A 25160-nucleotide genomic window follows, 5' to 3' on the forward strand; every position below is an offset into this window, starting at 1 on the left:
CTGTCAAAAAAAGCTTTTGTTTTTCCTCCCCCCCCCGGACAGAGTTGACGTGACGCAGTTTGCTTCCTTTTAAAACGCGAGGCTCGATAAAGTTCCACACTGGCAAAAAAAAAAAAAAGTTTGAAAACTTGCACGAGCGTCGCTTCCGAATAGAATCTGCAGAGCGACTTGTAATACGGCTAATATCCATTCAGCGGTCAAAGGTAATCCAATTGCAGGCGAAAAAAAAAACACAGCAAACGGGAGAAGCCGCCGTCGAGTGATTCTGACGACGCGTCGCAAGCTGACAGTGCCGTTGCGTTCACCCCCGGCAGATCCCATGGGACCGCAGTGACCACAGAAGCGAGCGCAGGACGTCCGCGGCCGCAACTGAGCGAGAGCCGCAGAAAGCAACAGGGCTCCGGCATCAACTGGCAAGACATCGAAACAAGCGATTTAGGAGTAGCACCCGCAGCGGGCGCACTGCGCTCTCCGTCTCGCCGCCGGAGCAACGTCTCCCCCTTGCTCTCCCCGGAGCGCCGCGGCGTGTTTGAGACCAGAACCATCTTTCACTTTCCGTACCGGCGATCGTCCAGCGGATATTTCTCCGGCGAGGGAGAATCTCTGCCGAACTCGCCGCTCTCGACGCGCGTCTCCGCCTTCACTCAGACGCCCAGCCCCTCGGCCCAGGCGCTGGAGCACGCCCTATTGCGCGTCGGTGAGGAGGCGCGTTACCAGAGAGCGACGCTGCAGGGTGAGTGCACATGCACACGCACGGACAAAAAAAAAAAAAAATCATCTGTGGTCACGTGAGCAGACTGTGTGCAAACAATCTCTTGTGCAGCTGTAGCTTAGAAAGTCCATGTCACACATTGAAGGTCATCAGTCTGAGGCCACTAGAAATAGCTCGTGCACGAATCCCATAAGTGATTGAACCATATTTACTCGAGGAGAAGCAGCTGGTGCATTCGGTGATATTTAACTACAGTGTACATGTCAAAGTGAAACATGAAACTACAACATGAGTCACAACAGATTCCTCTCGCTCGCTAAAAGATGTCAAATCATCAATTTACGGCACCAACAAAGAACAGGGAGAGTTGACAGGAACCTGCCAGATCTACACTAGAGGAAAAACAAAACAAAACACGAGAAGTATCATGACGCAAGAGCCCAACGATATCTTACCAAATCAACATCAAGTAGTTCACGTGGTTTACCAGAAAATGACTCTATTTAAAATAACATTTTAGCAAGCATAGAGGCACAAAGATTCTTCATCTTATTTTTCCTGGTATGTTTGCAAAGTCCCTTGTTGCTAGGCAAAATATGACTAAATTGGTTCTTTCTGTAATGTTAAACAACAATACCTAAGGAAAATGTCTATTAATGTGAATCTTGTAAATTGGGTTAATTCACTCACTATGCTTCATATTTGTATCAGTGTGAGCTCTCTGTTTTCCTTCTAACATGGGGCATCAATTTCAAACTAGAACAAAATTTTATTTATGATGTCTCCGTCTAGGATGTAATACAAAAGGCGCTTTCAGGATCTTTATTATTAGCTTTCTCTTCTCTTCTCTTAGTCTTAAAATATCATCACCTCCAGCCACGGGACACCAAAGTGCTCTTTTTACATTATGTACGCTTTGATTTGTCAGCTACTTTTAGCCAGCGCAATGTTCTAAGGCTTGTTTTGGTAACAAACGGGCCGCGTCGTGGGACAAAATAGGCAGGAACGACCAGCGCTAATCCCTTCGCAGTGTTTGCTCTGACACAAACAATAATGAGCTCACACTATTCTATATTTGTCCTCAAATATTTTGGTGACCTCATTTAGCCTTGCAGAATGGGAAACATATTAGATAATGGGGAAACATTGGGTTGGATTTCTTTCTGTCCGCCAGTAATTTGGTTAGGTAGTTAAAGGAATAGAATCAGACAATATTGCCACCTAAAGGGCTGGAGTGGAACAGTAATGACCAAAACATAACATTATTTAAATTGTTATAACCATCTAAAATGAATGACAATTCTTAGCATTTTTTTGTCTTAAATATTTATTACAATCAAATAGATACTTTTCTGATGCTGAACTAGGTGGGAGGAATCTGCCACAATACTGACCCCTAAAGGGTTGGAGTGGAACAATAAAGACAGCAACTTACGATTCAGATAATGTACAACACTGGCAAGTACAGACCGCCACCTAGAAGATTGAAGGGGAACAATACAAACCAACATATGATTATTGGAACATTTTTGGCAAAGTTTTGTTATGTCACCTTTATCAACAGATTTTAAATATATGTGCATCTAACAATGTCTCCCCCGGGTTTCGGGTTTCGGATTGCTTTGCATCGGCAATTTTTAAAAAATGTAAAACAAACCCAAGTGAGATTTATTGTTTTGTCTCTATTCCATTTTACAGTCCAAAATTTGCTGCTATTTTCAGAATTGAGGAATTTACTGCCCCTCATCAGGGTCTGGACTCTACTGAACGGTCAATAGGTTTTTCTATCTATTAAAATGATTCCGGTTCAGAGTCAAAATATCAGCATTTCTTTCTTTTTCTTCCACTTTTTTTTTTAATCAGTACAGGACAGACGGCTGGAGTCTAAACATGGCTCATTAAGACCTCTGGGTTTTAGGATGCTTTATATTTGTGTGTGTGGCAGTCAAAACAGTCCTGCTAGTCTTTTGTGTGGTGCAGACATGGGTCATTCAACGCTTTTTCATTCAGCAGCATCCATCTGATAGCACTAAACACACACACGCGCAGTAATTCTAGGGATGAGTCCATGGGTTGTCTCCGTCACAAAGCTCATCTGTGACCGGGTAAGGACCCGTTCAGGACTTCCAAGGGCGATGATTTCCTTCCAGCAAATCGCCTCTTCCCCTGCTTGTTTTGATTTACCGAGCTCCACTCCAATCGTGTAATTACTGACCGGGGCCCGTCCATCTTTCCGCACTTTTGATGAACGGCATCGTCACGGCGGGCTGGCACGGGGCTAATTGGCCGAGCTCACACGATAATATTTAGAGAGCGCATTTCTGATCGCATTGGGGGTGAAGTGTTTTGTTTTTTTTGCTTGTAGGAAGTTCTGCCTGGCGTCCTAGCGCCGGACTTGGACCCGCAGCTGGGGACATGCAGGCTGAAGAGGTCGGACAGGAGCTTCGACGCATCGGAGATGACTACAACGACTACATAATAAGGGTCAGGGTTGATCCACATTAGTCTATTTACATCTGCCTTTGACGAACAGTCCCCCGGGATATCATAAAATGGGTGACTATCGTACAACGTCATTTTAAATGGCAAAGCATCCTTTTCTCAAGGTGTTTATTTGCCCATTGTTACAGTATATAAAAACACCAAACCATGTTTCATCAAACAAAAGTTTGCTAGCTAAATGCTAACAAATAATGGGGATCCCTATAAACTAGCTAACAGAAACTAGCATAGAAACTCCACTCTTGGTTTAACATTTTAAACAAACAAAATATAGATCACTTCTTCAATCAAAACATTTTATGTTGTTGCATGAATGTCCACTAGCTTAATGCTAATATCTAGAGGAGCTAATGGAAAGTAGCATAGTTGTTGTAAACTTGAAAACAACTGCTACTTTAACACAATTGGAGCAGCAACACAAACAAACAGCATACTACACAACCATGAATAAAATACAGTATTGCAACATTTCTTTAAAATTCCCAATTTTGACTTTGGATATTCCCTGCTTGATTACAAAATGACATTTTCCAATCAAGTTACACATCATCTCCTCAAGGCTTAGCATGTTTCAAACTTGATCTAAGGCAGAACAGCGAGCATATTACGCATGGCTCCCGTTTTGGTTTGGCATTATTTCTGCTGGTTGCATCATCGCCGCTTCTCTTCCTGGCGGCTTCGACTGCGTTTAATCTCATCACAGTGTTTCAAAGCTCCACTCACGAGCCTCCTCGCATTGACTTTTTCTAAGACGTTGCTCTAAAGCCCGTCATTAACGCAGCTTAGTAACTCCCCACGTCTTTACTGTGAGTCAATGACTACATTTGCAGCGCCCGCCGGCCTTTGAGGATTGCACATAAAAGTGGATTTTATTTCAGATTAAACACGCCATTTAGATGCGTTCAGATTGTTGACGACCCTGCTCCTGCTTGGCTAAGATTAAAAGGCCACAGAGGAAGCCGGCGGGAGGCTGGAGAAGAGTGCGATAACGTGATAAGTAGCTGCTGTGACTCAACACTTATTCACATGACTGGGGAAGTTAGAAGGAGAAGAAGGTGCACGTGTGTGTGTGTGCATCTTAATGGCCGTGAACTTTAGCAAAGAATTATTCCGAAAGTGTGTGCATGTGTTTTATTAGAACAATGAGCAGGGGCGAGAAAAAGAGGAAGCCGGCTGCTTGTTCCCATACTCGTGCCAGGTGTCACATGACTCAATTACACATCGTAATGCCCTCGCATGTGGGCAAGGAGAGCCACATTGTATCCTAAAAAGGTTTCTTTTTAGTGTGTTAGGTTTAGAGGTTGTGTGTTTGTTTTCAGACGTCAGTAAACACTGTCTGGTGTGCGTGTGTGTGTCAGGGGCCGGTATCCGTGACAGTGTAGCTACATTATTGCTCAGCCTTGCGGTTAAAGGGCTCTCACTGAGCAAAGGCATAAGGTCTAATTATCCTGCCAAAAGACACACACACACACACACACACACACACACACACTTGAACAGAGGCTATTACACACTGTGTCGTCTTTCAGTGGGAGTGCTTGCAGACAAAAATAACTCTGAAGACCAGTGCGCACCCGTCGGGTGTCAAAGACAAAAGGGGGTGTTGGACCAAGTGTTTATTTTTTATTCTATTTTTATATATTTTTTTTAATTTTATTTTGTATTTTAAATTGTTTAGCCTGAATATAGAGATTCTGCGAAAATTTGTCTCGAAACTGGAATTTAAAATTGCAAAGTATATATTACACAATATTGTGTGGAAAAACATATTTTGTCCCTTGCTGTCAACTGTAAATGACATCACATGCTCAGTTAACAACCAATCACGGGTCTGTCATAACATTAAAAAAAAGAAAGTAGTAATTTGTTTGCTAAAAAATTCATATTTTTTCTTTGTTTGAATAGATTCTTATTAGTCATTTGGTTCGTGGTAATCCACGCTTCTTGTTTGTAGAATTTATCCTGTTTTCTTGTTTTGAAAACGTACAACTATGACTGAGGCAACTATGCTATTAGGCTAACAATAACAAAGCCTGAGCCAGTTTCTCTTTTCTGTGTGCGAGCGCGCACACCATTTAAGTGCAGCCTGAGCTATTTTTGGGAAGCCGCATAGTAAGTTGCGGCAAGAAAACAAAAATTACATGAGCTGTTTGGTAACGGCTAACTGCAATGTTTTTACCACACAGACACAGATCAATAACAACAGAAAGAAAAGTCGTAAAAAATAAAGCTAAAATCGACATTTTCATAGGTCAATATATGAGTTGGGGTGGGGGGGGGGCATTCCACACCATTTGGGTGACCAAAGTCACTCTTGTGTTTGGTTTATCGATTCCCGCAGTTGGCCCGAGAACACTGACGCAATAATTGATCGCATCCTTCCCCGAAGACACAACAAAACGCTTTTCAATTTGAAGCTCAAGAGCACGCTCAGTACAATAAGAGCAACAGATGTTAGCCATCAGCAAAATCGCCGAATGATTGACGATCATGTTACCTGGAGCGATCCAATCAAAAATTGTCTGGATTGCCAAACAATTGTTTACGATAGCATTTATAGATCATTAACGATGTGCAACAAAACAATCAAATTCCAATCATGATAGCATTCACTGGTTCAACTTAGCATTATCTTACCATTCCAACACCAAATTAATGATAGATTTGCACATTTGGAGGCTTTTATAATACTGATAAAATGTCGAGGTCTGAACTATTCCTCACCTCTTATCTCGTTGTCATGAAACGATGCACTAGTCTCTTGGGTGCCACATCTTTGCAGTCGGGTCAAAGGGATGGTGTACAGGAAAAGCTGGAAAAGCCTCTTAGTCTGGCCTGTAAATGTACAACTCGGGTCACATGCAGAATTACAAGACGATATGATTCATAACCGGGGGAACCAGTCTTTCCCCACTCACCTGTTTCCTGTCCTGGCATGAACGTGCTGTGTGGGCTTTGCTTGACTACCCCCCCCCCCCTCCCTCTCTGGCTGGATCTCGTGCCACTCTTTGTTGGTGTTTTACGATCCATCAGGGCCAGGTTTCATCCAAAAGGCGTGAGGCCAAGACAGGACGTCCTCCTGCCAAGGCAAATAAACTCCAATTTCCTACGCCAGTAAATAATACGTTTCAGTCAGACTGCTAGCGGTTCATCTTAGAGCATGTATTTAAGTAAGGCAGAACTTTAATATTGAGGTAAAAGAAAATTGTAACACAATACTTGTGGCAATTGTTGTTGTTGTTGTGCTATTTGCAATCACCACCAATGAAAAAAAATAGGTCAATTTTTTGAAGAAAAAAAAACACGCCACCTTATAAAATTAAGTTTTTTATTTTAAAATTTAATTGAGTTTTTTCCCCCCATGTTGGATATTTGTCAATGTCACCATCCGCATGGCTCTTGGCCCACCTCTCTCAATTTCTGGTGGTGGTTTGTGGAGAGGATTTCCCTTCTGCTGTGTGAGCAATGAATGGCGATGTGGATACGGGCCAAAGCGTGGGCTTGTTGACTGGAGGGATAAAGAGAAGAAAGAAGGTCAAGCCAAACCAAAACACCTGTTATGGTCACAACCAGTGCCAAGTGTGTTAAGGAAGCTAGGAGAGATGTGCGGTTACGTTCACCAGCGATCCGGTTTGTGGTGTGTTGAGGCGAAAATATGTGGCTGGGTTTTCCACATTTTGTCAAGAGACATTTCCATATTTGCTAAAAATTCTAGTGAAATAAAAACGCATTGCATTAATACAAAAAAAAAATCACTGTTGCGTACTGGAAAAAAATATTTTAACTTGCCAAACAACTGAGCGAAAACCTAAGAACAGTCCCTTTTTTTTGGTTGTTGGAGATGCATGGTTTTCTTTGGACTGGCTCTGAATATATAGCGAGGCTTGTAAATGCGAATATGCAGGATAGGACACCTGGAGAGTCTCTTTAAAAAGAATGTTGAACACTATATTTACCTGCTTGTTTTCTGTAGACGTAAACATAGTAGTGCAGTTCTCGTCGCCATTGATTGGTACGCATCCGTTTAGCAACATGCTAAGTTAGCCACATTCTGCAACAATAATGTGATGACATCCAAGTCACTTTTTGGCATCACTTCTAAAAATTGAAAAAGTCACTTAATCAGCACAGTAATTTAGTTTACAGGAAAGCGAAGAAGCTAAAATTAGCTCTGGGTTTCTTACCAAAATCGTCACTTACCAGCAGAAACAATTATTATGCTGAAATCACTGTTAGGTGTGATTAACTACTTTTACTAGCAACAATTTTGCCATAAAATGAATATGCCTAGATTGTCAACAACAAATGAAACTATCAACACCTATCTTGGGGCTAAGATTAGCGTGATGGTTCTGGGAAAAATCCACAAAAACAAGCAACAAGACCTCTTCTGTGTTAAAACAAACAAGCGTCTGTTGAAAAATGACTAAAATGAGTAATTTGATGGTCCATAGCAACCATCTCCAAGGTAAACTTCATTCCTGCCATGAGGCTAGCACCAATTTCCTCGGGGAGTGACATCATTGTGTGGGCTCTTCTATATTTGTATTTTGGAGTTTTGGGTGTTTTTATTTACAGTATTGCAATGCACTTATTCAAACTATTCCAACTTCATACTATTGGGCTCATTCAGGATATCTTAGGAACTTCTCCCAGAACTTGCTAAATCTCAATTGTCAACAATTCAGATTAATTCCAGCATTTCAGTTTACCTTCATGTTATTAGTATTTATTTGTACACAAATCACATTCTTTAGTTTGACATGATTATTTTGTGTTTATCCAGCGAGCGGCACGTAGAGGGGAAGCAGCCCTTCAGAACCAGTTGCCGGTGCTGCACATTCACCAGGAACCCGCCTTCTTGCTCTCCATGGGGGTCCTGTTTCTCGTGATCGTATGGTACTTTGGCGGAGAACCCAACGGCCAGCCGCACCACCCTCAGGGTTAGCTCATGGAGGGGGGGTGGAAAAACCATAAACCCAGCAGAAGTAGCATTCGACAAGTCTTCTTCTTATTTCAGGAAGTGGATACTTTGAGGAACTCTAAAAACGTCTGGAATTTCCACTTTTCCCCCCTCTCGTCTCTGAGCCTTTGCCGTGATACCAGAGTTGGGAACTTGCACTCCCATCCAGAACGCAAACAAACCCCCTCAGCCCCGCCCCTGGAAGATGACATCTGTGGAAATCCAAATGTGCCTTGTACATTCTCCTGCTAATTCCTTTTGGTTTACTTGTTTGAGATGTTGTTGTTAAATAGAAAGGTAACAGAGTCAACTCTGCAGACCCAGGGTTGTTAAATGTGTGGGTCCATGAATTCCCAAGATGAAAGGGATCTTTAAAACTCCTTGTCACAGCTCAAAGGCCGCCGTTTCTACGATGTTTCATGTCCGTTTTTGACCCATTTTTGAATACATCGCATCTCTTTCGAGGATGCTTTCCCAGTTTCCCAATTTCGAGGAAACAACACGCCAATGGAGTTAGCACATCCAGTCTCCCTGCCCTTAAATAAAAGAGCCAGAAGACCTTAACTTCCAACATTTCCCAAACTTAACTCCTGTAGGTGTCCTGATTTAACCAAATTTAAACTTTTAACATGCCGACAGAGTTGACCCACCCCTAGGACACCCTAAAAAAAAATAAAGATGCTAAAGCATCTAATGTTTAGAACAAACATGGTCTTCCCTGGTGTTTAAATATGAATTTATGAATGAAAATCTTATCCACTATGCAAAACATCATCTCGAAGAGACATCGGTGTTTGTGTAACCACGAGAGCCAAATCAAGCGACCACTTTTTGTCCCGTTTAGGGCCTAGACTGCTTTCTAAGACATCACTCTCCTTCTTTCAGCATACAGTATCGTCATCATCATCTGTCAGACATCCGTCTCCATCCGTTCATTACGCAGTGATTCACAAGTCTGTGCTTGCCTGCCGTTTTGTCAAACACTCCCAGAAAATGACAGATTTCTGAGCAGCAAATGAATGGTTAGCTAATACGACAGCTAGCATGCTACAAATACATTGATTGTTCACTAGAGTCAGTTGTCCAAATAAGATACATACTTGCTTCAAGTTATCACTTTCACTTCAAGTTACTGAAAGACTAAAACATAGGAAAATATAATAAAGTCCGTTAGCATATTGCTGACATCATGCTGGAGCGAGGCTAACTGAAACTAGCATGGATGTTACGGTATTACTTTTACAACTATTCTATCTTAACCCCATAGGAAATACATCTGCTGTTTTCAGTTCTGTATCGTATGTCATTTAAAGCTAACAAATCCCTTTTTTTTTTTTGTCGAAACGTTACTCAAATCATTTCAAGTACTAAAAATAAATCTGATAATTAATACCAATTCTTAGTCATGGTTTCATAGTGGTTGCTGTACCTCCCACGCAGGGTTTTAAAACTCAGATGAGCATGTTGGTGCGGCATCCATGGAGGATATTTGCACAGTTGTGTCAACATGTATTCCGTCACAGTTTACATGACTTTGTCCCTGAACTTGGTAGCGTTGTTTCACGACGTTGTGACCGGTACGACGTTGGGTTAAGCGGCGCCGACTACAAACATTCACGAAATGAACTAAACTTGTTTTCAGTTTTTCAACCTCCACCGAGGGAGTCCAAATTCAAATCAGCATTTGAGGAATTGTTACGGCCATTTTTCCAGGGAAAACCTTCCCTGTCCAAAATCATGCTGCATTACATAAGAACTGTTACTACGTTTTTCTTAAGAATCTGTCCCAAAAGATATTTTCGAAGCAACTCTTCCAACTCACTAGCAAACAATTGAAATATTTCTTAGCGATTATGTCCCCCGAGCCAAACCTTGTCAGTCTGTAGTCGTGCGTTATTACTTTTTTCAATGAGACTTCATGAAAAACAGAATTTTGTCACAACAATTCCAAGTTACTAGCAAATAAAGGACAGAATGTTTTTATGATTAATTAAGAGATTGTTATGTCTTTTTCTGAGCCACACCGTGAAAAACGTTACCTTCCAAGTTACAAGCAGAGAATCCACAGAATTTGAATAAAGCCATTATTATGCCCTACACTGAAATACATCTGCTTCATCTAGTCATGCATTTAATCAAATATTTATTTTAAATGGTTTTCATACAAAAACAATACACATTTTTCGATGTGACCCAGGCTGACCGACAAACCACCACATAAACTTCAATCTTTCTAGACTGTGGCGACATGTGGTGCCCTGTGAAAACTTAAGACCTCACGTCTTACTAACTAACAATGGTCAGGTCTTACGGCAGGGAGCAAAAAGCACAGCGACTAATGAGCCGTCTTGTGTGTGACATTCAGGGTTTTACGCAATTTGCTAAACAACACAGCTGGAGTTTTTTTGGGGTTTTTTTGTATATTGTTTTCCTTTCAAAGTGAATGACTGTATTGGAGATTTGAGACATTTCTTCAATGGGACTACAAAATAATGAGGGGAACTAAGTAAGCGGGTGACTCTGAACGACCCAGTGAGACTGTAGCAGCAGCATGTGTCTTATTATTATTATTTTATTGTAGGTCTGTTTATACTATGACACACTGAAGTAGTAATTGTATTGTCTAATTGCCTTTTGTAAATAAATCTTTTTTTCATCTTTCTACATGCAGTGTGGCTTATTGATACGGTTAACACTGGAATGTAAATATTTACACAAGTAGGAGTACGCAGGTATTTCTATTCAAACTCTGCAGTATAAAAAGTGCATTTTTATTATAAATCTACATAGATAAGAAAAAAAAACCATACTCATGTATTAAAGTCCAAAAAAAAGTCCAAGAATAAATTCTTTGCAACAGTAATTAGTGATTTCTAAAAATATATCTGCTCTAATAATAGTTTATATTTTTTGGGTCAATAATGGAATTGCATTGTATCTTTTAAGATCGAGAGAATACCGAGTCTCCAAAGTCTAAATTTCCACATGAACCTTTGTTCCGAACACGTTTTGTAGTAGCATGAACAACAGTGTAAGCTGTAAACCAAAAAAACTGTCTCAAAATAAACCCCAAATTTCTTTTTGAAGCTTCTTTTATTGTACTTGTTTTGCAGTGTTACTTACGTACATTGTAAAATTACAACGTGTAGACAACATTGTACATCATCTGTCATCTCTAGATCAGATGGATTAATGTCCATAGATTCCTCTCTTCAAGACAATCATTAAATTCAAAATTACATCTGCTAAAATAGCCGAGGAAACTAAACTCATCAAAATGTCAGATTAACTTGTGAAAGACTCGTATTGGTATTTTTTCTCTCTCGTGTGTGAATGGGTGTGCAAGGCCACATGTTCATTTGCTGGAAAGTACAGCGCCTTCCACAATTTGACAAAACCATAATCAGACAATCACACCCTTGTTCATAGACCCACAAATCTCATTAACACACATCCATTTCCGAGTGCACACAAACGCGACATACACCTGCGAGTGCACACAAACACAACACACAATGTCATATCAGTGCATGGTGTCATCGGGCGGTAAGGATTGCTCCATCCATCTGTGGAAAAAGGAGAAGCGAACTGCTTCACTCAGTCTGGCTCAATATTTCTCAGAACAATTGCTCAACTTTTTTTAAATGCTGAAATGATCATAATGCCACCTTGCTTCTTCTATACTGTACATACTGCAAGAGTTGAATTGAAAGAAGGAACGATTGGATGAAGCATCATTGAAGTTAAGAATGACTGCTTCGTTTTTATGTTTTAAGATGTCAAAATCGGTGACAACCAAATGAACTTGCATGGCTGCTGCGTTGTTGTCCTCCAACAGCACTTTCTGGAACCAGGTGTTCAACATGATAGACACACAAAACGCACACACACACACCTCCGGTCGCCGTCTTCCTGCTGTCAGCTGAGTCACATGTCCATCCGCCCACGCCTGGGCTTCCAGTCACGTCCAGTCCTTTATCAGACACACACAAATGATAAAGTCTCATAAATAAATGTGTTCCATTTTTAGCGTCGGAACACAGGGGATTGCCTCTGTGAAGAACCTAAGCGCAGATATGCTGTGGCCCTTCCGTGTGGAATTTGCATGTTGTGCCGGTGTGGGTTTCCTCTCACATTTATGCGTTGAAGGTTCAAATAATCATCGAGAGGATGCATTTTGAAATAAATATAAAAAATAAGTGAACATTTGTATGCATTATTTGGTACTGTATTGGCTATGAATGGTGCAGGTGTCCCTAATGTTGTGTCCAACGAGTTGGAGTGTTTGCACCTCTTTGGCTCAGAGTTGCATCAGCCTGAGCCGTGCAGACGTGCCTGACAATTGTTTATCTTCTGACACCTTTGCACAGGAAAGAATAAATACAAAAATCGAGGTCAAGGCTAAACTATTTACTTATGCCAAAAAATTAAAGTGGTTAAGTCATTCAAACTAAAATAAACTACACAAGGTTAGGTTTTATTGGGGGCATCAAGCACTACTTGTGTCTAAATGAAACTCCTCACAATATAGCAATACAACATTCAACAATATCATCCAATCCTAAAAAATGTAACTTTCAACAAAATCTACCATCCATTGTAACCTAAAACGACAAAATGCGCAAACAACATCCAGCCTCTGTCACATCTTTCAGGGAGAGTTGCACAAGCCGTGGCAAAGGTTTCACAATCAAAAAGCAAAATAAGTCTGTACAGTTGCAGACACACACGCACATGCGCGCACACACACTATCAGAAATGCGTCACCTGCGGCAACGCGCCCAGTTTCTGCACGACTGATCAAAGTGAAGAGTTGAAAAGCAAGGTATCTATGACTCGATTTATTTTCACGCCATTTTCCCTTCTTTGATGCATTGCATTACATTGTCTTGTTCTACTGTTACAAAAACACCTGTAGAAAATCTGAACTGGATCCGAAACTTTGCTACATATACCACACGGAACGCCAGGAATTCAAACCCAGAACCTCGGAACTGCAAAGCAGACGCGATAGCCACGGGTGCACCGGGCTACGTTGTCGTCATCGGAGCGAAATGCAGTCATACGAGGACCTCAGTCCCTGTAAGAACTCAAAACAACAAACGAGGAAGAACTCACCCAGACTTGAACCCTATCGAGAATGCATTTTGCATTACATTATCGATATATTTACGATTGGAGATTTAAAAATGTAAACCTGGACTAAATCCTACCAACCAAATCAAATGAAGCGGTATTTTTTTTACTTGATGGAGATTTGCATGTGGAAAATGTTGGAATCTGAGAAGAGTGGAAATTTTTACTATGTGGTTGAAAACATGCAATTTTTTTGTTTTACTCTTTGGAAATTGAAATGATTTTGATTGGTTGAGAAAAGCGTGGTGCAAAGAAAATTCCCAGAGATAAGATCTTTTTTTTTTTTAAATAAAGCAAATCTCTTTCTTACTCCAAATTTAATTGAAAAGACAACGGTAAATCCGCACACAAGTGCTTATTGGTTCCACTTTTACTTTTCAAACAATAAACAGTTGTCGTTTCACACCTTGCCGATGATGTTGTTGGGAACGGAGTCTCTCCTCCAGGCTTTCACCTGTCAACCTTTCCCTAGCTCAATCCAGCTGCAGCTGTGAAGACCAAGAAAAGATGAGTCAGCAAATTTAGCAGCCACGGGCTCAAACAAGCTCACTGACAAATTTAGAAAAAAAAAAAAAAAAGCACACGCGAGTCACCAGGGACATCATGTGAACTTTCCAGACTTCAATTCAGGGGGGATTTTAAAAATGAACTTTTTCTTTGACTATCACACCTCACCACAGATGGCAAAGAGAAAAAGCGTGATGATAACCATAGAACAAAAAACGTGTTACTTTATTTCAGGTTTTTTTTCTAATTAGTTAATTACACCCAAATGCATTATTATATTACACTAAGGAAAACAACGGTTATGAGTCACCCCGACTAGCTGTGATAAAAAAATCATTTCAGTTCAAGGCTGAACAAAGTCCATAGTTAAAGTACGTGGTGGTTTAAAAAAAAAAAAAAAAAAATCGTGTGGCGTGTGTCACAAATCTCCAGGTACTTTCCACACCACCAAGTTATATCACCACACATCCAAGCAGTCATCATCATCCCGAATGTCTGTAAACGCACAACACAACTAAATTGGACTACTTCCTGTTCATTTTTTGTTCATGAGGTGAAACATCCCCTTGACCTCTGTTTCTATAGATGTGAAAAGTTTAAAAAGGGAAAAACAAAAAGAAGGTGATTTATTTCCATGACAAGTTGCTCGCGTGGGTGTTATTACAAGCTGTCAAAATGAGCTGAAACCTCAACAGAGTGTCTATGTGACTGGAAATGTTTTGTGAGCGCCGTGTGTGTGTGAGGCTTAGCGGTCATTGAGGTTCATTTGCTCTTCTGCTCCCAGCTATTTTTTTTTTTTTTTTTCATTTTGCTTTTCTCTCACACTGCCCACATCTCTCCACAAGAAACGATGTCGCCAGCCGAGAGGGTGTGGCCGGCATGACACATTCCCGCTGGAAGATTAAAATTTTATTTCTACTGTACGCATCAAAGACAATTTTAAATAACAGATGTTTTACTTTGATGCACCCTCAATGATCTCCATTTTACATTAAAAAAAAAAAATTGGTCACCCACTCCAACACATTGAAAGAAAGACATTTTATTTTTCTTGCTCCAGTTTAATGTGATTAATTTTATAACATTCTTAAAGTAGAGCTTCCCTTCAACATTATAGGCCTCATCAATTTTATTTCCACACTAATAGCGGTCGTCCACATCAAAGCAGCTTGAGTATTTGGGCTTTTTGCATGGACGTGTTCGGTGAATTCCAGATTTGCCCAAATATTCTGTCAATTCCCGGTATCAGTAAAGCAAAGATGAAATCAGTTTTAAGATGCAAAACATGATTAAAGTTTTGCACTGATGATGCGCAGTTACAGCAGTGTTGTTTCTTTTTCTTTGTGCATTGTTTATACTGTCAAAGGACATAGCTTTTGTGAAATTTATTTTTTCTAGATTTTTTTTAAACAACAATCTATTTTTAATATTTATTAACTTTTGTTAAATAAGTTGTATTACCAAAAAAATGTCTAGATTTTTTTGATTGGGGTACTTCAAGAATAATTGTACTGTATTTCAAAATAGATATGGGAAAAACGCTTTAAGAAAAATGATTTCCGCAAAAAAGTATCAAATAAAAACATTTACTTTTTTTTTAGAATTTATATCTTGAGGAAAACAGATCACTTGACAAAAAAAAGGGAATAAAAATATCTAACTAGTAGAAAGAAAATGTTAAAAAAATACACATATATATTTTTTAAATTGCATTTCCTGTGGAAAAAAAAATGCTTTCATGTATTGGCGAAGCAAGTAATTCTCACAATTATGTCTGATTTAACGAGGCGACATGTTTGTTGTAATAATGCCAGCATACATTGCACGTGGCATTCCGTACATTGCTTCCATACAATTACACCCCTTTCTTGCATGAAATGACGTCTAAAGGCCATACTAATCTGATTTCCAGCTCATCAAAGACATTACACAACCGATTTCTGATCAACCGGCTGACTTATAGTTATCTCCATGAGAAAACAACAAGCAAGTCCAATTTGTCATGTCGCTATTGTTCTTCATTTCCTCACTAAGAATTCAAAAACAATGTCCAAAAGGTAAATGTGAATGCTTGGGGATTTCACAGTCAGGGAAATACTTGTGACACTTTACAAACCTCAAAAAAGGAAACTAAGAAAGTTCCCAACTATGAATACTGCACATAGTATGTCACTTGGGTGTTATGTTTCACGACAGTTTGATTTCCGATCCACTTGTCGGTATTTTCATCGAATGCTGCTATGATATTAGCAGGAGCAATATCATCAGAATTCAGCAGCACAACTTTATTGTTGGAACGTTTTCTCTTTTGTTTCAAAAATGCTCGGATGAGCACGAGACAGTGTTTCTTTTGTGAGCCCGAAACAGATTGTGTGTATGTGTGTCAATGCAATTGTGGGACTTGAGACATGTCCGGACATATTCTCAGTCAGTCAGTCAGTGGTGCACATTGCACACAAAGAAAAACATGGTCGTGAATATTAGCTATTATGTAACACAGTCATGATTACAAAAAAATAAAAAATAAAATGGGTCATTTGTATTTATGGAAGGGATTTGTTTGTGCCTCCAAGTCTGGAAAGTGCTTCTTATCAAATAATTAAAATAATTTTCAACTGGAAAAACTACACCTTAGGTATCATTAACTTGAGATTGCAACAGTCATTTCTTTCGAAGCGACTCACTGACTCGCTCACTTCTGCTAAATGACTGGAAATGAGAAGCACGCAGAGCTTTATAGCAGGACAAATATAACTCGACCCCTTTCACATGCGCGCACACGCATGTTTTTTTTTTTGTTTTTTTTTTATGACATGCCTACCATGCTGGTTGTGATAACAGCTGTGCCGTAAATATGGAGGGGAAAACAATTGGAAGGCTTCAACATAAAATAAAATGTCACACGATTATGTTCTTGATACGCTTTCAAAGAATGCTAGATAATGGGAATAATTAAAATAATTGGGATTTTTAACACGTTTTTATTATGTGTAGATAGAGACCAATGGAGTATGCAGTTTCCCCAGTAAAAATAAGTCTTCTGAGTGCAAATTTCTTGAGTTTAAAGAATAAATTCAAAATAATAAATTCGTAATTTTGTCGGAATCATTTCCTAATATTTGCATATTTTTAAACGAGAACCTCCAACATTAAGATCACGCAGCATGATGATGTGATTTTTCTTTTTTGTTTATGTGAAAATCAAAAGGCTGCATTGTGAGCACTTGAAAGGGCAGATGTTCACATTTTGGCTTGCTCTCATGATTTATTTAAAAAAAAAAATACTTAAAAACACATCCAACAGCCCCTTGTGCTCAGCTGCCATGCCGGCCATTGCGCCATCCCCCGTGACCTCAACGTGCAGGCCATTGCGCCACCAATGCCGGAAAGAGCGGAAATGAAACCTCAACACCTGGACCAGCCAAAACCACAAAATCCAACCTCGGTGTAGGTGCTTTATCGTCATTTACAGCTACTTCCTTACATGGTGGGAAAAAAGAACTCCCCGTGGGAGTGATGGTAGTGCGAGGTGGCGCCATAAAAGAAGCTGCAGCTGCAGAGTGCTTCTTGGGCCCGCTGCAACGCCCTCGCACCATCTCGTGATGTCGATGAAGTCATGAGGCTGACTCAGCAATATGGAGCTGAAATACAAAGACAGAGAAAGAAGAAACAAGAGCATGAAGATGACTCTTCAAAGACTACATGGACATAGTTCATTGCATAATTTACAACATACTGCAAGTCCACGTTTAATTTGACTGCATTCCTCCATAGGAGCTGCTGATTTGGTTAGCAACAGGGTTCAAATGCTATCAGAAGTCAACACTTAACTGTCAGTGTGTGATTTTTTTTTTTTTTGACAATTTTTGGAAGGTTTGTTTGTGACATTTATCAGCTTGCAGTGTAACGCCGTTCACAACCAAAAAGTGAAAGCGTGTGGGCGGGGTTTGCTCTCATCTTGTGAGCGTGTGTCATTGTGGGTAAAATAATGTTTGCAAAGATTGAAGTGATTAAACTGTCTTTCCTGTTATAACATGCAGAACCCAGCCATTCATCTCCAACCCTTTCAGTCATGTGTTTACACCAAAGTCATCAAAAACAAAAGTCCCATTGTCAAATTAGCTAATCCATCAAAGATTACGTCCAAGTGTCATATTCGGATCATATTTCAAGTGTGATACATTTCGAGCACAAATTAAAATGTACCGTTGTTGTATTTGCTTATCCGAAATAAAAAATGACATTCCAAATCAAAGTCAACACAGAATCAATGTCTCAGTTTACAATTCAGAGACGGCAGCAGCTACTAGAAACTCGCAATTCAGTTAGAGGGAGGTCGGACACAGTCACCAGGCAAGCTTTTAACACTCATTAGGGTTATTTGGATAAATGTGTTGGAGGCATATACGCTCTTCATCTTGCAAGAAGACAAAGTGCCGAGTCATCCATCAGGACTCGGGAACATGCCCGTGTGCCCGATGTGATTTATTCATGCAAGCAATTCATCAAGTCAAGTACCCCCGAGACGAAGCTTAAAAGGCCCTTTTTTGGAGTGTTGTCAATTTTGCTCAATATCAAGTTTGCTTACGACGCGAGGCGTATTGAAAGTCACGAGAGAAAAGGACTGGCAACTGCATTTGCTCGATTTATTAAAAGAGCGGTAAGACGAATGGCCTCATCCTAATTGACGGCTTCCAGATGATAATGGACGACTGTAATTTATCTCAACACTTCGAACAAGGCCTTTAATCAAAATGTCTTTGACTTTTTAATGTATTTATCATTGGTGCAAGAATAGTTAAAATGGTGTGGTGGCAAAGCAAAAGTCTATTTAGGATGTGAGAAAATATGTCTTGGGTGATCTAACTTGTGTTGTTTTGATACCCAAAGACTTCAGAGGGAATACGAACAAAGCAGCTTCTTGTCACAATTTTTTTTTTTTTAACGGAGCCTGATCGACACTGCAGGCAAAGACGAATGCCGCAGCTTTAATTGCATATTCAGCAGACGACACAAACAACTTCATAAAAGGTCAAACACGTGCATCATTAACTGATATACAATTGGGGAAATGTTTGAGTTGTTAACTTTTCATGTCACAAAGAAATCAAATCAAATGTGAATGTATTGATTGTGGCAATGGACTGAGTAGCAATTAAAATTTAATTTTCATTTCTTTTCAATAAATAAATAAATAAATAAATAAATATGAAGGACAAGTTGTTGGGGTTAGAAAACCTGCCACTCATCACATTAGCCATAAAAACAAATTACACATGAGCGAGTGCATCATTGTGCTGATAAATGACTCGGTCAAGTGAGTTTGGGGCCAGTTTGATGGATGAGCCGATGTTTCTAGACTACTTACTTAAGCTGCGGCGGGTCAAAAGGTGAACCCCAGCGTATGGTACGAAGGACAAGTCTTCCTTTGGGAGCTTATCACATTTTTTCTAACCTTCGCACCCAAGATGTTTATCAAGCTCACCTAGCAGGAATGACGCCAACACCCTAAACAACACAGGAGTGGTTTTGTTATTCAACTGCATATGGGGTCGGCATTTAGTTTATTTGTAGGATAATATCAATGTTAGCAAAGTCCGAGAATTTTCAATCCAAATCAAAAGAAAGAACAGAAATCTACAAGAGTGGGAGGTCTCTAAAATGCATTATATTTTTAAAATGTTATGACAAAAATTGAATTTGTCCTTCATTGTTGTCACGTTGTTTACATAGACTGACATCCTGCTAACAAGCCAAATGTGGATTTACGTCTTCAAAGTTAAGCATCTCAATGGCTTTAGTCATATGGCTTTGATTAATGCATGCCATGGTTGTTCGGGGTCAAACGAGGACACAAAAAAGCAGCCGCGGCATGAAACAATTAAAAGTGAGCGACGTGCAAACTCACTGGACTCGTTGGCTGCCGTCCCAGTTTTTCTTTTGTTGGCAAAATGGTTTCGTTTGACATAAGATGTGTTGACTCATCAGATGAAGGTGCAGATAAAATGAGCAGAAAGAGCAACGAAACAAGATGGGGAAAGAATTTTTTGGGGGATAGTTTGACCCTTCAATGAATCTTTAGGTGTGCATACTCTGACCACCTGGGGGCAATAAAATACAAACAGAGAAACACGCAAAGAGGTTTCCCGATATTAGTCTTTTTTTTAAGACTTGTTTAAAGAATAAGGATAAAGAATACACGCCTGTGAGCATTGCCATATTGTCTGTCTCCAAGTATTGCTGCACCATTTGTGTTCAAACCTCCATTGCTTAAACATACTGCAACACTGATATTGTTAGCCCGCTTGATGGCATTTTGCATTTTTTCAGATAATTCATATACAGGGCATCAATGTTGATGAAAGGTCATCTGAAGTTGCCGGGGTTTTTTAGTTGTTGTTGTTTTTTTCTAAATCGTAAGATGTCTTTTGACATCAATGGAAGTCTTGCACAAACACAGAACACGCTTCTCAGTCAGTTCCGCACACAGGATACAGTAGGATGTGAGTCACGGAGGTGTGGCCTGGCTATGGCTCATATTGATCATCATGATGGATGGACTTTCTCCACTTTAGCTAATATATCCCCAAAGACAGTGGTGGGAAGGGGGTTCTATCATTAAAGAGAAGAGGAAAGAGAAAGGGATCAAAAGAAAAATGGAGTGGCTATCAATAAACAGCCGGAATAGTTTCGACTCCTCACTTCCCCTTATTTACGTTGGCGTGGGAAGATTTTGAAGCCCTTCAGCAACATTTGGGCGTGAGACCCTGTGGCCCAAATATTGGGAAAAAAACAAGGATTGCACTCATCCAGTGAGCAATGTGGAGGCTGGGGGTGAGCATTCAACAAGCCTGACTCATAGCGAGTTTTTATTACAGTGACTACTCTCAGGAACGATTGCTAGGACTCAAACACATTATTTGCTATAAATAGATTCTGTAAACGGCAGCAGTTTACGATAAGACGGCACTTTTATATACTGTTCATGCTTTATAATCACAGAGTAGTTTAATAATAACAGCTTTTATAACATGTTGATTAGTCATTCAAAACCTTTTTTTTTTTTGCAAGATTTACTCTCTGCTTGCTTATATTAAGCTGCTTCAACCAGCAAACAAGAGCCTCAAAAAGAAAGCAAGCAAAAAGCTACTGTTGATTTGACGGCCGTCGACTCACGATGGGCCTCATCTGTACTGATTATCAACAAGCGGGCAGCCAAATTAATCTTTTCAAGCGTCTCCGACGCCTCGATTTGAATGTGTAAATGTCAGACTGTCGCGCTCACATCTGGCTCTCGTGTGCAGGCGCATGCAAATCTAACGGAGACAGACACACACAGTATATGTTAATATAAGGGTGGTTCCGTATTGTACTATTTATTGTGTGAAGTGTCACAGTCTTGGTTTTTTTTTTTCTCTAAGCCAAACTTGTCCGGAAATAACCTTTTCAGTCAGGCAAGGAAACACATTTGGTGGATGCTTGACCCATAAACACTAAATATATCCACATTAGTTACAGTATACACAAATGTACAGGACACAAGCATAATATGAAATATGAAAACTCTATAAACACACTGTTCCAAACATTTTAGTTGTCATGAAAACAATCAATTTTTTTTAAAAGTAAAAAAATACATTAAAAAAATGTATTTACCAAACCAGGGAGAAAAACACACTCAACAAATTGCAGAAGTGTGCACATACACACTCGTGCACGCAGTCAGAAATAAGCAACCAGCAGTCCGCTGTGAAGCCCTACATGTTTATACAATCACATCCAGAAAATAATATTAAATATTAGGAAGAGCAATCCCTCACCACCGCTATTTTTATATGACAGTGACAATCAAAATAAGCATTATAAGACAAAGTCACACACACACACCAGTGTTTGATAAACACCCAAATAACTACCACAATAAATAATGTGTAATATTTATCTCAAAGTATATATATGTATATTAAAATATCAGACCCAGAGAGACTGATCACAAGTCTAATGAACACGCATTCTTTTTTTGAAACTCTGTATTTCAAATAAACAATTACATTTGAATTGTGTGTGGGTGTAAATATCGTCAATATTGCACAAGGTTGTCATTTTGAGACTGGCATGACTTGCTCATGTCAATGTGAAAAAATGGAATGATGCATATACAACAACAAGGAAATCTTTGTTACACACGCATACAATTGTTTTACGCGCACACAGTCATTTCATCCTTTTACTTGTTGCTGAAAAGGTCAAAATGTATTTTTTTTGTCTTATTTTTCTTTCCAGTCGAAAGTGAGTGGGTTGTCACAGAATAGAAGACTCGATGAGGGAAATTTCCCTTCCTGTTCTTGCTGGTTATTATCGCTCCACCTAAGCATCATGCAGTTTCACTTTGACTTATGAATTTATTTGTGTGAAAAACATCTGACATCAAATCAGCTACACACAATATAGATGCAAGATGAAAATGAGAGTTTTGTGGGCTAAATTGTGAATTTGAAGCAATGTGAGGTAACGGGCGAGTTTAATAGTGATACATTCCAGACATTGCTATATTTTATATTGAGACTACAATTTAAGTGTAGCATGATCGTAGGGTGACTTAGTGGAAAAAAATTGTCAACTAAAAGTCACTTTTAATATAATAAATGCATTTTTTCATGTTTATGTATGTCTTTGTACTTTACCAATTGTATTACCATTTAAGTCTAAAATTAATTGGAAATCTATTTCTGGCTAGTGAACTTTTAGCAATCGGAGGCAAATGTAATAAGTTGTGATGTCAGCATTTGAAATTTATTTTCTTTCTCTTAGTCGGAGTGTAAATTTACAATCATTAACATTTTTGTTTTTGGGCTGAAACTTAAAAGATAAAGCAATAGTTCTGTTTTTTTTACCATTTCTTAATTGATATTCTTTAAATGTATAGTTGCAACATTAATAAAGGATTATTTTTTAGAAATTAGCATCTGATGTGACATTTTATAAATTTCACAATTTTAAAGTAGAATTTAAAAATGTCCTTTTTTTTGATGGAATTTGAATATTCATTGAAATAGAAATTGGCAAGTGGCATTATTGAAGTACACATGGTTGCCACTATTAATTAATTTCGAACGTTTTGTAAAGTGGAGCTTTATGCCAGTGCATTTGTCTTAAATTATAGATCACACAAAGATAAAGGCTGACATTTTTTTTTCTTTTTAAACAAATGCAGTTTTAAAAATTACATCTTCCCCTCAGTCACAATCGAAGAGATTATTTATGTCACCGCAAATAAGAACTTGTCTCATTCTGAATCATAGTTTCAATATTAGTAGCAACGTGTATTATTTTTTTCTTTCCTCAAAGCAACAACAAACAAACACAAGCATTTAAATGATTATTTGTTTCACGCGGACTCGTGTTGCGGCACACAAACAAACAGAGGCCGAGGCCGACGGGACTATTTGCACACCACAAAAATCAGTCACATTAGAAGGGAGCGGGAACATTTTGATACAACATAATAGACAACACCACACACGGTTACAAAGAATGACTCAACAGCAGAGAAATTCAGAAGAATATGTGGAAAGTGTAGAAGTTCTTTGTTCTGCCACTTAAAGAAAACCCCGGAGGAAGGACACCGACCGGTGTGATCGGGTTTCAAAAAGGTAGAAAAAGGAAGCCAAGAAAAGCCTGAAATGACTTTTGACATTTCTCTGTGTTGAAGGGGAAGTAATGAATACTGTCACACCCTTTCAAAAAAAAAAAAAAAAAGAAGACGCAGGTAGATCGTGTTTCAAGAAACGGGCAATATCAAATATTTATTTATTTATTTTTTGGGGGGGGGGGACATCATCACAGTTAAAATTAATTGAATTAAAAAAGTAGGTCATACATTCACTTATTACATTTAATTTCTGTCAAATATTTCCGATTTTTATCTCTGTTGCCATGTGTATGCTTTTGCTGCTGCAAATCGACTCGTGTGTGGTTTTAGCCATCAGCGCGAGCCTCTGTGGTTGTTGCTACACTTAATTACAGTTTCAAAAAACAAAAACAGAGGTACAACATAAAATTCTCAAAATAAAAAGGTAAAATAGATGAGGTGTACATCTGCAGCCTATCTAGGCAGCAAACAAGTCAGGCCCGAATCAACCAGTTAGTGACTAAACAAATTCTGATGACATTACATCACAACAGAACTGCTAAGACACAAAAAAAAGTAATGGATGGCCGGTTATCAACTCTGGTGCCCGTTTAGGCAGTAAACTAGTCAGGTCAGAGGTCAGTTGTTGCTGCCAAACCAAATCATGTTTCCAATACTTCAGCATATCACCACATCATATAACTCCCAAAATACCAAAGATCGTTTAGGCGGAAACTGGGAAACTGGGCTCAAATTAACCGTGGCTTTGTCTCAGGAAACCATTTCCTGTTTGCAACCGTAAGTCGCAGTCAAACAACCGCAGTGACGATCCTGAAAACCAAACAAAAGCATTGTGGTGGAAGTTGGCAAAATATTAAAGTCCTTAAAGATACTCTTATCCACATATTTATTTTCGTCAGGATGGAATTACAGTGGTGCCTTGAGATACGAGATTGAATCCATCGTTCTGCCAAAATGTTGCTTTGACTTGAGAGTACAAATTTCAGAAATTACCAAGTAAGGTGGAAGTGAAATTATACCAAGTAGTAGTTTGGCAGAGGGCGTAGAATTCTTCTTCTTCTTAAAAAAAAGAAGTTTCAAGCTGTTTATGAACAATTCTAGTTGGAGATGACTTCAAACAGTCAAACAAACACGCAGATGTGAGCATGTGTGAGTTTGTCTGATCGGTGTGGGAGGTGAAGCAACTGTCAGTAAGACTTTTGTTTTCTCCTCACCGTGTGTCTTTGTGTGCATGTTTGTATGTAGGAGTGTTGTAGCATAACAACAGTCCTCCTACAGTCTGCCACCAAAATGAAAACCACAAATGCACATGTATAAAAAGGTCATGATGAAAATAATCCAACCATAAATGGAATGTAACGGCGATTAACGTAACTTTGACCGGTACGAGTATTAACCGTCCTCCGATCAGGAACTAGAAATTTAAAATTTCTAATGTTGGGAGATAAAGATTTTTTTCAAAAATCATCTGTCATTGTTTTAGGGGAAATATTATGCGTCAAACGTACGTGCGGTATCAGTCCCTGGTATCGGTGACTGCTTAAGAATTTAGTGAGTATACTGGTAGCAATTTGAAAAAAAAGTGGTATTGATAGTAATGATTTGATTTAGCACGAGGATTAAAAAGTAGGGTTATTTACACTGCAATATACCTGTACGATTGTTTTGTTTGTGCAAAATTGTGTCTC

General features: G+C 39.2%; 2 protein-coding genes across 14 annotated transcripts in view; one reads left to right on the forward strand and one right to left on the reverse strand.

The window, feature by feature from the left end:
• The window catches only part of bcl2l11 (BCL2 like 11), an 11939-nt gene extending 1098 nt beyond the window's left edge, over window positions 1-10841 (forward strand). Inside the window, exons 2-5 of the mRNA XM_085921917.1 lie at window positions 315-733; window positions 3078-3196; window positions 8001-8157; window positions 8235-10841. Coding sequence (XP_085778043.1) covers window positions 315-733; window positions 3078-3196; window positions 8001-8157; window positions 8235-8260 — 721 coding nt within the window. The 3' untranslated portion in view covers window positions 8261-10841. The remainder of the gene's footprint in view (window positions 1-314; window positions 734-3077; window positions 3197-8000; window positions 8158-8234) is intronic.
• The window catches only part of arhgef33 (Rho guanine nucleotide exchange factor (GEF) 33), a 50420-nt gene that overhangs the window by 14288 nt on the left and 10972 nt on the right, over window positions 1-25160 (reverse strand). For 2 of the 13 annotated variants that reach the window (XM_085921913.1, XM_085921916.1), the window contains 5 exons: window positions 17305-17461; window positions 13720-13801; window positions 12073-12150; window positions 6133-7265; window positions 5939-6049 (listed from right to left, as the gene is read on the reverse strand). The gene's annotated coding sequence lies outside the window, so the exon portion shown is untranslated. The other 11 variants (XM_085921905.1, XM_085921906.1, XM_085921911.1 and 8 more) reach the window with 11 other exon arrangements.

Source organism: Syngnathus leptorhynchus, chromosome 10, assembly GCF_054491065.1.
Source record: "Syngnathus leptorhynchus isolate UIUO chromosome 10, UIUO_Slep, whole genome shotgun sequence".
Taxonomy (NCBI): Eukaryota; Metazoa; Chordata; class Actinopteri; order Syngnathiformes; family Syngnathidae; genus Syngnathus; species Syngnathus leptorhynchus.